The following is a 17884-nucleotide window of genomic DNA, read 5'->3' as shown; positions in this document are numbered from 1 at the left end:
ACTAAATACTATATTTTAAGTTTTTTAATATATTTATTTTATTAAATGTTTTATTAAATTTATTTTTAAATTTGAATTTTCTTTTAAAGTTTTATTTGATTTGAGTTTTATGTCTTATTTAGCAATATCAACAAATGAACTGGTTGAGCTCAGATTTCTAGTGTGAAAATATAATTGTGAAATATAACTATATGTGATCAAGTACATGCCTATCAGTTTTACCAAATCATAAATATAATCAATAAATAGTCATTCATCTTTCTTATGCATAAGTAGTATGAATTAAATCAAATTTTTTATCCAGTTTCATTAAGAACAAATTAAATTTCAGGTACTTTCTATAATATCTAAATTAGAAGGGTATACAGTATTAGAATACTAATTCAGTATTATTATTGTTTTTTTTATTTTTATTGGTGTAAACTTCATATATTATTCAGAGGTATCTATAAATGAATATGTTAATTATACTTTGTTACTTGACATGAAATATTATACTGATTGATGTCTGCAATATAATCCCTAAAATCTTAAACATACACTAGCAATTTTTCTTATATCCAGCATTTGAAAAAAAAGCAAATGCTCTAAGGGAATAGCTCAATGGTAGAGTTCATGCTTGGCATGTATGAAGCCATGGGTTCAATCCCCAGCAGATACACCCATGAGATGTTTTAACATTCTAATGTAAATGTGATAGGACCACAGGAAAAATAATTCCATTTCCAGGAGCAAAAAAAATATCAAATTAAATAATAATAATACAATTTAAATAATTTCAATATTTTGCAGCTTTTTAAATTAATATATGTAAATTCTGGGGGAAACTGAAATTCTAAAAGTATTGATTTCACTTCTATATTTAATTTGCATTTATTTTCTTATAGCTATCAATACATTTCTGATTAATATGAAATGTCTTTCAAGAAGTTCTCTAAGAGTACTAAACAAAATTAAATTAATTGCAAAGTTCAATAATCAAATTTCTTTGCCTCAATAGCAAAATTCCCTATATTTAAATCACAACTAAATACTTGTTAGGAAACTACAAGGAACTTCAAAATAAATGCAAATCATCTTCATATGGAGGAAGGTTAGCCAATTGCTATTCAGAAGATAATTAAGGGATTCTCATTTGTAGTAGAAATACTTGAAACGATGAGTCTTCCATATTTTAAAGAAAAAACTGATATGTCTCTATACTATCTATCAAAATAACTTTTTCTAACATTTGATGATAATAACTTTCTAATCTATATTATAAATAACCCAGGAAATCACCAATAGAGTACATTTCCTATTGTATCCAGATCTGGTTACTTGAAGACAAATTTGCCAATATGAAATAATGCATTTCAGGTACAAACTGCTGCTCCATTTATGGATTAACTAGTGTGGAGAAACAAGGACTCTCAATAAAATGTACAAAATAGGAAGAACTGGGTTTAATTTAGTAGGAAGGCCTTAAATTATATGTTGGGGGCAGGGGGAAAACCAGTAATTCAAAAGAAAAACCCACACTGCCTCTAATATTCATTCCTTCCAGCTCTGATTCCAAGAACTTTAGCCTAGAAATTATAATGTTTATGGAAGCATTGTAGAGCTCAGGGATACAAAGGTCAACAGTAACAAACATAAAAATTAATGTGTTTCTATGTTGTCTGCTAAGGTTTACTTGGAAAGAATACAACATAATCAAATACTAATTACTAATACTAAGTGAGAAAAGCAAAGGCAAAGAATAGAAATATCATCCTTCTCTGTCTCTGGTGACATTTTTTTTCTCCTTCATATATCTTTTTTTACTTAAGCCAATATTAAAATTAGCATTCCACGTGAACAAGTATGTTCCCTTGATGATAAGGGAAAGTAATCCAGAAATACATTATGTGATACAGAAAAACTAGAAAATTCACACACAAAGGACAGCTAATGTAAAGTATGAGTAAAAGCCTTGACTTTCGTAAGCAGCACTTAGGTTACAGATATAGCTCCTCCCCTTACTATATAAGTGGCCACTATGTCACTTATCCAAAAATGGCCTTGTTTCTGCATCTATAAAATGTGGGAGGTGAGTGGGATCAGGCAGAATAAATTATATCTACTTGTAAAAATCCACAAATAATTTAAATATGCAAAATCAAGAAACATATGCTATACATTAAAATTCAAATTTCAGAACTATAGCATCATAACAGATAACTTTGCCACAAGTAATACACAATACAGAATATCAAAAAAATGTTATAATTGCATGGAAAATGATGAATATATAGTGAATGTATTCAATACATTGAACTGAGGCCTAGAAATATTAAGAAAATGGGTTAAGGTCATACAACTAACAGAGGGAGATAAAATTAGAATTTTCCTGCTTTTTCCAATGCCTACAGGATGATGCTAAGTAAAATCTTATATATTAAAAAGTAAGGTAAAGAAAATCTTCAGAAGAATATCTGTAATAAAAAGGATCTTAAAAGATAGCTGGTCAAATTTGCAATCTCTTCATGATATTCTTTTTTTAATATTTATTTTTTAGTTGTAGTTGGACACATTACCCTTATTTATTTATTTTTATGTGATGCTGATGATCCAACCCAGGGCCTCACACATGCTAGGTGAGTATTCTACCGCAGCACAACCCCAGCCCTCTTTATGATATTCTTTTTTTTTTTTTTTTGAATCATACTCTTTTTTTTTGAGAGAGAGAATTTTTTTTAATATTTATTTTTTAGTTTTCGGCGAACACAACATCTTTGTTTTGTATGTGTGGTGCTGAGGATGGAACCCAGGCAGCACGCATGCCAGGCGAGCGCGCTGCCGCTTGAGCCACATCCCCAGCCCTATGATATTCTTAATGATTGTTATTCAGTTCCCTTAAATTATCTTCACTTTCTACATTGCCAATAGAAAAAAAAATGCAATGAGGAAAAAAAAAAAACATATCTCAATGGCTAGAATTTCATATGGCTGTCATGTACAAATCAATAATGTTTCCTAAACACTTCACTGAAAATCCATTTTGGGAAAATAATGTTTTGAGAAGTGCTTATAATACCAATCTGAGAAAGAACAAGAAAAGTAGTAGAGTTCAAGTGATCAGGCCCAAGATATCCTGCTAATTATATTTGATAGGGTTGATCTTCCTAAGTAGAATTAAGAAATATGGTACTACCTGAATCCACAATTAAGATATCCAGCCAAGGAAGCCATCAGTAATCTGCCTTTGGCAAATTCAATTTGTCTTTGTTCCTGTTGACCCAGGTACAAAGAATAATAAATAATAATTTTCTCTTAAAAGAGTTAGATATGTAGACACATTTTCCATTCTACAGAAAGTTAAAAAAAAAAAAAAGACCCAGCTCCATACCTTGCCTCTCAAACATTCTAAGTTAGATGGTATAAGATAACATAATATAAAAAGGGAGTGGATGAAAAGAAATTTATTTTGGGAATTCCAATACTCATCCAAATAAAAAACATTAAGTTTATAATATTTTATTAAATAGCTGATTCTTTAAACACACTGATAATGTTAGATTTACTCAATAAGTATAAAGAATAAAATTTCATGATGATAAATCATGATCAAAAAAAGTATATTTCTTGCTGTGAGGAGTTTTATGACCATTAAGCTTAAAATTAAGTAAAACTAAGTTATTTGTGTCTTAAATCACAGAATAAAACAAATGTTCTAGGATGCAAAACAAAAACTAACTACATTTTTAAAGCAGTAATTACCACATTCAAAACACTAAAGAGAAAAACAATAATCCAGATCTCAGAAAAATAACTTGGGTCATTCGTGAAAAGGAAAAATAGGGAGGAGGGATAAATACATTAAGAGGGACATTTTTCTTCTAGTGGAAATGAAAGGAAAATCTGAATCATTCAGAAGACTAAACTATTATGTTACCTAGCTAAAATACTGCATATAAAGTAGTGCTCATAGTTACACATTCCTTCATTCCCCAAATATACTATCACATTATTTGAAACATAATTCCATAAGTTTAAAAAAGTTTAGAGTTGAGAAGTTTAAAACCAGAAAGATGATCATTGGTGACAAAGAGAAAGCATTTAAGAAAACATGAAGGATTTTTAAAGTGAAAAAATCACTGAAAATATAAGAGCTTATAAGAGCAGGAATCTATTAAGATTTCCTTCCTAGTGAATATTTGGTGGGTGAGTACAGATAGATACCAAAAGAGACAGGAGGGTCCATGTTTGTATAAATATATCAAATATATACTGTCATGCATAACTAAAAAGAAGAATTAATTTTTTAAAAATTTTTAATAAACTAAATGGAGCTTCCGGGGGGGCGGGGGGGGGGAAAGAGGTAGAAAGGTGTTATCAAGTGGTTTTATCCTTTTCTTTCCCCAAAGCTACAATGAATAATATGGTTATGTCACTTCTTCCATTCTCCCTACATGATATTTAACTATATCAGCATTTCTTTCAGTTTTTACTGTGCACACAATCATTCTCAACAACATTCCTACCAAGTTTAACTTGGCATCTGGTGCCTCTCCAAATTCACCTAACAGTGGACTCATGACAGTACAGAAAGACACCATCAGATGTAATTAACTTCATTACATGTAACTAAATACCCAGGATTCCAGTCCAAATAAGTGACACTTACTTATGTCCATTTAAGGCTGCATGGTGTAAAGCAGTGTAACCGGAACTGTCAGTGCAGTTCACATTGGGGCCTCTCCAGATGCTGCAAATAAAGCACAAGCGCAGAGTTAACAGTTAAGCAGAATCGTGCTTTGAAAAACAAAAAGAAGCCTGATAGTTTCACAGTCAGCATCATGTTGTAAATGAAAATTTTAGTCACGTAGAAAATGATTGCCATATATCATGTTTCTTCTCAAAATAACTTCATTTGTTTAATTCAGGGAAATTAATAGGATTTATAACTATTCTGGAAATTATTAGTGAATGTGTGCTCACTGCCATGCATTGAAGTTTGGATACAAAAATTCCCTATTACTTTCTATTATTATTCATATATTATGTTCAGATACTATAATCCTACCAATGAATAAAGATTTATGACACCTGCCTCCTCCTCATTAACATACTCATTCTGATTTATGTAAGTTATAACATATTTTTGCATTATGGGAAGAACATAAACTCTTCTTGCTGTTCTACTGCTACCAAGAAAATATATTCAATATTTCACACTTAAAAATAAAACTGAAGATATGGACTATAATAAACCATAAGATGATCCCATCAAATTTGCAGTTATCATTGATTCTGCTACATGATATATTCTGGAGATAGCATGTAACTATATAAAAGAGTCCATTTTATCCTTGGTCACTATAATTAAAGAAATTATTTTTAGCTTTTGGAAAAATAAGGCATTAAAAGATACTCCTCTAAAGCAGACAAAATATGACTAATGTTTATGATACTAAAGTTATCCAAGATACTATCAAATGACAAAAATTCACAAAATATTTATTGCACATCAATTGTTGGTCACATATTAAGATAGGCACTGAGAGCATAAAATTATAGCTCAAAGTCCTTCTTTATAAGAATATAGTCTGATGGAGAAGACAGACATTAAACTAATAACTAAAAAGTACTAAGATAATTAAAAGGCCAGAAAGCACACAAGCCCAACTCTGAGAAGTGAATGAACAGCTATCCCAAATAAGAAATCATGAGAGAATTAAACTAAGGTAGAACAATGAAAATAAGTAGACTGTTAAGACTCAATTAAAAAAAAAGAATCAATAAGACAAGAGGTTGCAGGGAGCAATAGTCCAAAATGACTCAGACTTCAGGCTTTGTTAACTAAAAGGAAAAGGAAAATATTAGCTAAGATGTGGGGAAAAAAAGAAGCAGATTTTCTGGTAACAAGACAATGAAGGAGGAAACAATGACTCTTATTTTGGAGACATTAAATTTTTACTATCTGACATAATAATAAAATTAAGGATTTCCAGAAGGCTATAAAAGTATACAGTAATTAGAAATATGGTTTTCAAGTTACACTACCTGAGTTCAAAATCTGTCCCAGTTACTTGTTGGAAGTAGCCCAGGATTTAAGAACTAACCCTCTCTGAAACTCAGTTCCTCATTTGCAAAATGGAGATAATAATTACAAATTATATTATTACCTTATAGTGTTTTTTCAGGAACAAATGAATCAATATCTACAAAGCTCATAGTGAAGTACTAGAACACAATACTAGCATGTATTATTAAAATGTAAATAGTTAAAATGTAAAAGCATAGAAAAACCAAACAGGAATCAAAACAAAGCTGAATGGCTGGACAGAGAGTGTAGTTTAGTGGTGGAGTGCTTAGTTAGCATGGGCAAGGGAGGGAGGGAGAGAGTAAAGTAGGGAGCAATGAAGGGAAGGAGGAAAAAAGCAGAATAATTTTATTAATATTAGACAAACTAGATTCAGAGCAAAGCTATTACATGGGGGGTAGAGAGAATCATTTCATAAATGGGCAAAAATATTAAAACAATAAAATAATCCAAACATTTTTGGCATACAGTAAAACTTCAAAACAATGAATCATGCAGGCATGGTAGCCCACACCTGTAATCCTCATGGCTTGGTAGGCTAAGGCAGAAGGATGCAAGTTCAAAGCCAACCTTCACAATTTAGAGAAGCCCAAAGCAACTCAGCAAAACTCTTGTCTCTAAATAAAATATTAAAAAGAGCTGGGGGGCTGGGGTTGTGGCTCAGTGGCAAAGAACTTGTCTCACCTGTGTGGGGCACTGGGTTCAATCCTCAGCACCACATAAATAAATAAAAGATATTGTGCCATCTACATCAACATCTGGGGATATGGCCCAGTGCTTAAGCATCCTTGGGTTCCATCCCTGGTATCCAAAAAAAAAAAGAAAAAATATATAAATATATATATGTATATGTGTATGTGTGTGTGTGTGTATATATATATATGTATATATATATATATACACACACATATATGAATCAAACTGATAAACTGCCAATATCCACATATATTTTAAGATTTAAATATTTCCTCTCTCAATAATTGATAAAACAAATAAACAGAAAAATCAACAATGGAATATAAGGCTTGAATAAATACTATCAACCAATTTGACCTAACTGAAATGTATTCAACACTGTACAGTTTAGATATGTTGTCCCCCAGAAAGCTCACGTGTGAGACAATGCAAGAAGGTTTGGAGGAGAAATGATTGGGTCATAGCCTTAACCTAATCAGTAAATTGATCCAGATGGGATTAACTGAGTGGTAACTGGAGGCAGGTGGGGATGGTTGGAGGAAGTGGTTCATTAGGGGCATGAATATGGGATATATATTTTGTATCTGGTGAGTGGAGTCTGCTTTCTGATCACCATGTGAGCTACTTCCCTCTGCCACAATGCCACCATGATGTTCCACCTCACCTGTGCCCCAAGGAATGGAGAGGGCCTTCTATGGACTAAAACCTCTGAAACTATGAGCCATCAAATGAACTTTTCCTCCTCTAAAATTGTTCTGGTCTGATCCTTTAATCACAGCAGTGAAAAAGTTGACTAAAACAAACATTGTAACAATAACAGCAGAATACACATTCTTTCAAAAAAAACTCAGGACATTTACCAAAATATAGCATCTTGTAGATCATAAAACAAGTCCCAATACATTTAAAATCATTAAAATCACATAAAATATATACTATGACTCCAGGGGAATTAAATTAGAAATCAGTAACTAATTAGAAATCATAAATATTGGAAACTAAACATAAGTCAAAGAAGATATCAAAAAGAAAAATAAAAAAATATTTTGAACTAAAAGAAAGTAAATACAATATATCAAAACTTTTTAGGGCTGGGGTTGCAGGGCAGACACCTGCCAGAGCCTAGCCTCTGGCACAGGATCGCCCATTCAGTCCAGCAGACTACCTGGAGCTGAGACCCAGCCAGACAGCCCACACCAGACCGCATGGGACCCAGGCTCACAATAGGCCCTGGTCTACCCCTCTTCCACCAGCAGGGCAGACACCTGCCAGAGCCTAGCCTCTGGCACAGGACCGCCCCTTCGGGAGTCAGGCCTGGCCCAGATCTGTCCACACTGACTTACACAGGACCCATGTCCAGAGTAGGTCCCAGTTCACCCCACACACACCTGGGAGCCTAAACCTAAGCCTAACCCATCTTGGAACACTGCAGTCATTGCCAAAGCCTTCCCCACACAGTAGCCCCTAACTTTTTGAAAACAGATAGAGCCTACAAGCAGCTGCATCTCACAGCAGGCATCCTGAAGGGAGTATGAGGCCCAGTCTTGCAGCCCCATCTTTGTAAGACATTGCTTCCATCTTGAGGCACCTTAACTATTATCTCAAGTTACCTCTGCTATTGCCACCACCAACCTTAGATGCAGTAGTATATACTGAGGGACACTGGCAGGGTCTGGAAGCCAACATCAAGGTGAGGTACAGACAATCTACATGGGTACTACAAGAATATAGGGAAGAAACTGTAATATTTCAGATCCACACTGCAAGAAAGGAAGACACATAGACATCATGAGAAAACAAGGGAGGAAAGTGCCCCAAATAAACCAGGATACTATAATAACAGAATCCAAGAACAGGGAAGTTGATGAAATGTCAGAGAAGGAATTCAGAAGATTCATAAATAAAATGATCTGTGAATTAAAGAATGACCTAAATGAGCAAATACAAGCAAAAACTGATCACTCCAACAAAGCAATAAGAGAGCAAATACAGGTAGCAAAAGATTACTTCAAGAGAGAGATAGAACTCTGGGGAAAAAAAATGTCAAATGCTTTCTTTTTTAAAATATTTTTTTAATTGTTGATGGACTTTATTGTCTTTATTTTTATGTGGTGCTGAGAATCGAACCCAGTGTCTCATGCATGCTAGGCGAGCACAGTACCACTAAGCCACAATTCCAGCCCCACCAAATGCTTTCTTTGATATAAGGAGGCTGATCCATGGGATAGGGAAAGACAGCATAAGAGGAACAGACATGCTTTCCCCTTAAGAACAAAAACAAGGCAAGGATTTCTGTTCTCGCTACTTCTATCCATCAATGAACTGGTGGTCCCAGCAAATGTACTGACTAGAAAATGCAATGACAAGAAAGAGAAATAAAAGCTATCAAGGTTATGTGGAAAGAAAAAAAAATCATTGTAAGGCAAAATAACCAAATCCCATAGAATCTACACAAAACCTACCAAAACTAAACATAATTATGGGATTCTGTGTGAGAACTCTCAGACTATCACTTTTACTTCACTTCCATAAGTCTAAATTTAATTCAAAATAAAATGGTTTTTAAAAGTAAACCTTACTCCAAAAAAGCAACAAAATAAAGTGTATTTAGCCAAGTTGCAAGAAACAACTTAATATATAAACATTAACTATATTTCAATACACTAGTAAAAAACAGAAATTAAAACTTCTTGAAAATACTAGCCAGTTACCAAAAAAATACCATTTCATAAAAAAATTAAATGCTTAGGAATAAATTTGACAAGAGATGTGCAAACATATACAATGAAAACTACAAAATATTGCTGAAAAAAATTTAACAGTACCTAAAAAATGGTGATATATGCCAAACTGATCAGTCACAAGATGCAACTTTCAACAAATTGATATTTGGATTCAATGAAGTCAAGTCAAAATCCCAATAGCTGTTGTATAAACTAACTAGTTTTAAAATTCATATGGAAATGCAAAGAACTTAAAATAGTCAAAGTAGCATTGAAAAGAGGAACAAAGTTTGAGATTTACACTACCTGGTTTCAAAACTACAAGAAAGCTATAGTAAAGAAAATCTCATAGTGTCGTAGTTGGAGTAAAGACAGATTAATGGATCAGAAAGGAAGAATACAGTGTTTAGCTAGATAGATCCATCTTGTGCTCTCAGATTAGAAGAATTAATATTGTTAAACTGGCCATACAACACAAAGCACTATAAAGATTCACTACAATCTCCAATGGCATTCTCCACAGAAATAGAAAAAAATTCTAAAATTTATGGAAATCATAAAAGATAGTTAAAAAGCCGAAACAATTCTGAGAAAGGAAAATGAAGTTGGATATTTCACACTTCAAGATTTAGAAGTTTATATCAAAGCTAAGTAATCAAACAGTATGATACAGCATAAAAACACACGCATTACCAGTGAAACAGAATAGATAGCACAGAATAAACCCAAGCCTGTATGGAAAACAAATTTTTGAGAAGGATACCAAGAAGACAAAATGGGGAAAAGATATTCTCTTCAATAAATGGTAGCAGGAAAACTAGATTTATACATACAAAAGAATAAAATTTGATCCTTATCTTTCACAATACCTAAAAATCAACTCAAAATGGATTAACAACAAAAAAACAAACAAACAAACAAAAACATAAATAGGCCTCAGAAACTTTAAAAAATTTTAAAAGAAAAAATAGTTGGGAAGTTCTTAGATACTGGCCTTGGCAATAGTTGGGTATTCCACCAAATGCTTAAGCCACAAAAACAAAAATAAATAGATGGTATTATATCAAACTAAAAATCTTCTAAAAAAGCAAAGGTAACAATAAATGAAATAGCAGCCTGTGGATTGGGGAAACAAAATATCTACAAACTACATATCTGATAAGGAGTGAATATCTAAAATTTATGAAGAAATCATAGAACTCAAAAGCAGCAAAACAATCCAACTCAAAAATAAAAAGATGTGTTATCAAAGGGTATAAATAATAAATAGATATGTAGGATGAACAACTCTAGAAATCTAATTTACAACATGAGGACTATTGGTAATAAAACTGTACTATATGAGATTCAAGCTAAATGAATAGATTTTAGCTGCTTTATCTACAAAGAAAAAAAGATAACTGAGATGATGGGTATATTCATTTGCTTTACTATAGTAACTTTTGTTTTTTATCAACTATATGAATCCCATAGAATAATGTTGTGTACCTTAAATATACACAATAGAATTTCTTTCTTTCTTCTTCCTCCCTCCCCCACCTCATCCCACTCTCTCTGTAGACAGGGTCTTGCTATATTGCTCAGGCTGGCCTGGAAGTCACCATCCTCCTACCTCAGCCTCTAAAGTAAAAGGGATAACAGGTTTGCTCTACCCCATCCAACTAAAATTTCTTTTAAAAAAAAAATCACAATAAGATACTACAACATATCTATCAGAATTGTATCATTAAAACAACTTCACATACATCTGTCAATGGGGTATAAATCAAATAGAATACATACACAGCTGGTAGACATGTAAATTAGTACCACCACTTTGGAAATAATTTGGCAGTTTCATTAAAAGTTATACAAATACCATACAATCCAACCATTGTACTCTAGGTATTTAGTTAAGAGAAATGAAATGCACGTGAATATTCATAACAGCTTAATTTTCACCACACAAAACTGAAACAACCCAAAAGTTCACTAGCAGGTGAACAGATAAAAAAATGATATCCATATACAGAATACTACTCAAAAATAAAAAGAATGAATTACTAAAATACCCAACATTATTGGTTGAAAATGCAAATCAATTAGATTCTCTAGTTTCCCTTGCCTTCTCAGAACAGCAGTGACTGCCCTCCATCTCCCTAGTGGCATGGATAATACACTTACATACTCTCAAGACTATAAGATAACAGGCACAGTTAAATGCAAATGTGCCAACTAGAGATGGGATCTAAAGAAATGTTTACATAAAACCTTCCTTGACTGGGCTTCTAAGAAACAATAGCAAGGCTTATATTCTCCAGGCAGTCCATTGGAATATTCTTATCTAGATAAAAACAAATAATCCAAAAGGACCCAAATACACTTACAGTGAAGTTCTCTCATTGATACCAAGATGGGTGAACACAGACCATCCTATGGTATAACTAGAATCCTAGGAAATACTTTACAACTAACAACACAAAAACATGGGTGGCAGCAGGGTGGGGAGAGGGGTAGAAGAAGAGCCCTAAGCCTTTATCATTTTCTTTGATAAATATCCAATAACTTTATCCAAATTGAGGCCATTTTACCTTTAGATGGGAAGAGCTAACAAAGGTATCTAACAAATCAAGCACACCACTGAAAGCCTACAATCTCCAAGTCCCAACACCATGAACTAAAACTTACCATTAACATTTGAAATCCTTCACTCTCAAATACAAACAACATCCAAAGACATCCATTCATCCAAGGAAAACCTCAATCAATAAAGAAGCCAAAACACAGAAAAAAATAGAAATAAACTTCAAAATAAAGAAACTTGGAAGAAATTTAGACTGCACAGGAAGAAGAAAAACTTTAAAATACTATCGTTAATATTCTCTAAAATAAGAAGATGAATGTAAGAAGAATTCAATAATAAAGAAAATCAATAAAGATGAGAGAAGAAGATGGCGGCAAGGGGAGTGCATTGCCCCCGTGTGCCGCGTCACTGTGTGGGAGTATGACGAGTCAGGACGGCTAAAGGCTATCTTGTTAGGAATTTCCAGCAATAGTGGGGTGCTCCGGAACCTGGAGGAAGGATTTCCATCGCACGAGGATCGGCTACGGGGACTCAAACGCGAGAGATTTGTCACACGGAGGGTAACACTGCTTATTAAGCAAATCGCCCCGCGGATAGAGTCTGCAGCGCGCGCTGGGAAACGAGGAGATAGTGGCGCAGGGATACAGAGCTGCAGTTTCTGCCAGCCGTGCAAGCACCGTACTCAGTGCTGAATTCTGGGTTCGAGACCGGGGAAGGAAGCGGTCCATTTCGGTTCTCCACACCGGTCAGACCACAAAGGAGGCCAGCGGACACCATCTTGGAGAGCTGACGTCACCATCCCTGTTTTCGACTGACCGCAGCTCATTCAGCCATAGAACAGGTAATTTCAGGCTGCCATTCGCCTGCGGCTTGCAGACAGATTACTCAGGCTCAGTGCCTGAGTGCTTCTTGGAGCCTGCTCTTATCAGAGCATACATCGAGCACGGAGCAGCCGAGTTCCAGCTCCCGGAACTGCTCTAGCCCAGGGCTAAGGAGCCCACGGAAACTGCTTCTCCGTCCGGGTCCTGCTGAGGGCCGGTCAGGAATCACCCATTGCTTTGGTTACCCAGCAAAGGGAACGAAATGCTGCCATTCGCATAGGATACCAACACGGCAGATATCTGATGTCATCAGAAAGCGGCGGAGGAGAGAACTTCATCAATACCAGAGGCGACAGAAACAGTTGGTCTCCTGGTAGGGAGGGTGAGGCACAGACACCCGAGTCTCTCTCGATTTGTCGTCGAGCCAGAGGGGAGGAGCCGGGCCGCCCGCGCCCGGAGCAGGCCCAGCGGCTCCCTGGCGTGGTGGTCGCGTCACCCCTTTTGGAGAGGGGGTGGAGCGGAGCCGCCACCCGCGCCCGCAAGGTGGGCAGACCCGCGACCCAGTGGTACACGGGTGTGGTAGGAGGGGCAGGGCAGAGCCGTCGCCCGTGCCTGCAAGGTAAGCAGACCTGCGACAGACTGGCGGGTCAGGCCCAGCGGCCTGCCAGCGTGGTACACACGACACCCGAACTGGAGTAGGGGCAGAGCAGAGCCTTCGCCCGCGCCCGGATCAGGCCCCTCCGGTGTGGTGGTCACGTGACCCCAATTGGAGTGGGAGCGGAGCAGAACCGCCACCCGAGCCCGCAGGGTGAGCAGACCTGCGACCAACCTGCAGATCAGGCCCAGCGGTCCGCAAGCGTGGTAGGAGGGGCAGGGCAGAGCCGCCGCCCGCGCCTGCAAGGTAGGCAGACCTGCGACAGACCGGCGGATCAGGCACAGGAGCCTGCCGGCGTGGTACACATGTCACCCTAATTGGAGTAGGGGCAGAGCAGAGTCGCCGCCTGTGCCAGGAAAAGGCCCAGCGACCTGCCGGCGTGGTAGTCACGACACCCCAATTGGAGTAGGGGCAGAGCAGAGCCGCCACCCGTGCCCGAAAGGTGGGCAGACCTGCGACTGACCAGCGGGACAGGCCCAGTGGCCAGCCGGTGTGACAGCCACATCACCCCATTTGGAGTAGGGGCAGAGCAGAGCCGCCGCCCGTGCCCGCAAGGTAGGCAGACCTGCGACCGACCAGTAGAACAGAGCCGGCGGCCGGCCGGGGTGGTAGGCACGTCACCCCAATTGGACTAGGAACACAACAGAGCCTTCGCCCGCGCCCGGAACAGGCCCAGCGGTCCGCGGGTGTGGTAGACAAGTCACACCAAATGGAGGGGGGGGCAGAGCAGAGCCGCCGCCCGCGCCTGCAGGGTAGGCAGACCTGCAACTGAACGGAGGATCAGGCCCGGTGGCCTGCCGGCGTGGTACACTCGTCACCCCAATTGGAGTAGGGGCAGAACAGAGCCGCCGCCCGCGCCCGGAACAGGCCCAGTGACCTGTCGGCGTGGTAGTCACGACACTCCAATTGGAGTAAGGAGAGAGCAGAGCCGCCGCCCGAGCCTGCAAGGTAGGCAGACCGCTGCCCGACCCTGCAAGGGAGACTTTTCAACTATACAAGAGCAATATAAATATATAGGGGAAAAAAACATTTCAAAAACACAACAGTTTCACCAAGCAGAAAGAAACGCAAGCAGTATGAAAAGACAAGGAAAGAAAGGACCACAAGCAATGCAGGTCAACTCAACTTTAGAAGAGATAACAGCTGCAGCAGATGGAATGTCAGATAAAGAATTCAGGATATACATGCTTCAAATGATCTGGAGTATCAAGGAAGACATTAGACAGCAAAATCAGACATTGAAAGATCACATCGACAATGAATTACACAAACAAATCCAGGAAGCAAAGGATCAACTATACAGGGAGATAGAGGTTATAAAAAACAAACAAACAGAAATCCTAGAAATGCAGGAAGCAATAAACCAACTTAAAAACTCAATGGAGAATACTACCAGCAGAGTAGAACACTTAGAAGATAGAACATCAGACAACGAAGACAAAGTATTTCAACTTGAAAAGAACATAGACAGCTCAGCAAGACTGTTAAGAAACCATGAGCAGAACATCCAAGAAATATGGGATAACATTAAGACACCAAACTTAAGAGTCATTGGGATACAGGAAGGTACAGAACTCCAAACCAAAGGAATGAGCAATCTATTCCATGAAATAATACGAGAAAACTTCCCAGACTTGAAGAATGAGACAGAATCCCAAATCCTAGAAGCCTACAGGACGCCGAATGTGCAAAATCATAAGAGATCCACACCTAGACACATTATAATGAAGATGCCCAACATACAGAATAAGGAGAGAATTTTAAAAGCTACAAGAGAAAGGAAGCAGATCACATTTAGGGGTAAGCCAATCAGGATAACAGCTGATCTTTCCACACAGACTCTGAAAGCTAGAAGATCCGGGAATAACATATTTCAAACACTGAAAGAAAATGGGTTCCAACCAAGAATTGTGTTTCCAGCGAAATTAAGCTTCAGGATGGAAGATGAAATTAAAACCTTCCACGATAAACAAAAGTTAAAAGAATTTGCAGCTAGAAAACCATCTCTTCAAAACATCCTTGGCAAAACATTACAGGAAGAGGAAATGGAAAATAACAATGAAAACCAACAGTGGGAGGTAGGACAGTAAAGGGGGGAAAAATAATCAAAGAGGAAAACAAACCATGTTTAGTAACATAAATAAACAAATATGGCTGAAAGAACAACCCATATCTCAATAATAATCCTAAATGTTACTGGCTTAAACTCACCAATCAAGAGACACAGGCTAGTAGAATGGATCACAAAACAAGACCCAACAATATGCTGCCTACAGGAGATGCATTTGATAGGAAAAGACATACATAGGCTGAAGGTGAAAGGTTGGGAAAAATCATATCACTCACATGGACTTCGGAAACAAGCAGGATTGTCCATACTCATATCAAATAAAATAGATTTCAAGCCAAAGTTAATCAAAAGGGATAAAGAGGGACACTACATACTGCTTAAGGGAACCATACACCAACAAGACATAACAATCATAAATATATATGCCCCAAACAATGGTGCAGCTATGTTCATCAAACAAAGTCTTCTCAAGTTCAAGAGTCTAATAGACCACCATACAATAATCATGGGAGACTTCAACACACCTCTCTCGCCACTGGACAGATCTTCCAAACAAAAGTTGAATAAGGAAACTATAGAACTCAATAACACAATTAATAACCTAGACTTAATTGACATATACAGAATATACCACCCAACATCAAGCAGTTACACTTTTTTCTCAGCAGCACATGGATCCTTCTCAAAAACAGATCATATATTATGTCACAGGGAAACTCTTAGACAATACAAAGGAGTAGAGATAATACCATGCATCCTATCTGATCATAATGGAATGGAACTGAAAATCAACGATAAAAGAAGGAAGGAAAAAGAATACATCACTTGGAGAATGAACAATAGGTTACTGAATGAACAATGGGTTATAGAAGACATCAAGGAGGAAATTAAAAAATTCTTAGAGATTAATGAAACACAGACACAACATATCGGAATCTATGGGACACATTGAAAGCAGTTCTAAGAGGAAAATTCATTGCTTGGAGTTCATTCCTTAAAAAAAGAAAAAAACAACAAATAAATGATCTCATATTTCATCTCAAAATCCTAGAAAAAGAAGAGCAAAACAACAGCAAAAGAAGGAGAAGGCAAGAAATAATTAAAGTCAGAGCTGAAGTTAATGAAATCGAAACAAAAGAAACAATTGAAAAAATTGACAAAACTAAAAGTTGGTTCTTTGAAAAAATAAACAAAATCGACAGACCCTTAGCCATGCTAGCGAAGAGAAGAAGAGAGAGAACTCAAATTACTAGCATACGGGATGAAAAAGGCAATATCACAACAGACACTTCAGAAATACAGAAGATAATCAAAAATTATTTTGAATCCTTATACTCCAATAAATTAGAAGATAGTGAAGGCATCGATAAATGTCTTAAGTCATATGATCTGCCCAGATTGAGTCAGGAGGATATAGACAACCTAAACAGACCAATATCAATTGAGGAAATAGAAAAAACCATCAAAAGACTACCAACTAAGAAAAGCCCAGGACCGGATGGGTATACAACAGAGTTTTACAAAACCTTTAAAGAGGAACTAATACCAATACTTTTCAAGCTACTTTAGGAAATAGAAAAAGAGGGAGAACTTCCAAATTCATTCTACGAGGCCAACATCACCCTGATACCTAAACCAGACAAAGACACTTCAAAGAAAGAAAACTACAGACCAATATCTCTAATGAACCTAGATGCAAAAATCCTCAATAAAATTTTGGCGAATCGGATACGAAAACATATCAAAAAAATTGTACACCATGATCAAGTAGGATTCATCCCTGGGATGCAAGGCTGGTTCAATATACGGAAATCAAACAATGTTATTCACCACATCAATAGACTTAAAAATAAGAACCATATGATCATCTCGATAGATGCGGAACAGCATTCGACAAAGTACAGCATCCCTTTATGTTCAAAACTCTAGAAAAACTAGGGATAACAGGAACATACCTCAATATTGTAAAAGCAATCTATGCTAAGCCTCAGGCTAGCATCATTCTGAATGGAGAAAAATTGAAGGCATTCCCTCTAAAATCTGGAACAAGACAGGGATGCCCTCTCTCTCCACTTCTGTTCAACATAGTTTTCGAAACACTGGCCAGAGCAATTAGACAGACGAAAGAAATTAAAGGCATAAAAATAGGAAAAGAAGAACTTAAATTATCACTATTTGCAGATGATATGATTCTATACCTAGTAGACCCAAAAGGGTCTACAAAGAAACTATTAGAGCTAATAAATGAATTCAGCAAAGTGGCAGGATATAAAATCAACACCCGTAAA

The 17884-nt window shown here is 36.9% G+C and overlaps 1 protein-coding gene across 11 annotated transcripts in view; it reads right to left on the bottom strand.

Annotated features, from left to right (window-relative positions):
- Positions 1 to 17884, bottom strand: part of Anks1b (ankyrin repeat and sterile alpha motif domain containing 1B) — a 1117917-nt gene that overhangs the window by 933239 nt on the left and 166794 nt on the right. For 9 of the 11 annotated variants that reach the window (XM_058571278.1, XM_058571279.1, XM_046419347.2 and 6 more), the window contains exon 2: positions 4649 to 4729. The exons of 1 other annotated variant lie outside the window; for it this stretch is intronic. In XM_058571278.1, the coding sequence (XP_058427261.1) occupies positions 4649 to 4729 (81 nt within the window). Of the gene's footprint in view, positions 1 to 4648; positions 4730 to 6751; positions 6869 to 17884 lie in introns of all 11 variants that reach the window. One more of the 11 variants, XM_058571272.1, reaches the window with a different exon arrangement.

Source organism: Marmota monax, unplaced genomic scaffold (assembly GCF_021218885.2).
Source record: "Marmota monax isolate L192 unplaced genomic scaffold, Marmota_monax_Labrador192_F-V1.1 WCK01_AAM20220418_F8-fsc00036, whole genome shotgun sequence".
Classification (NCBI taxonomy): Eukaryota; Metazoa; Chordata; class Mammalia; order Rodentia; family Sciuridae; genus Marmota; species Marmota monax.
The sequence above is the reverse complement of the archived record's forward strand: the minus strand, read 5'-3'. Positions and strand labels throughout refer to the sequence as shown.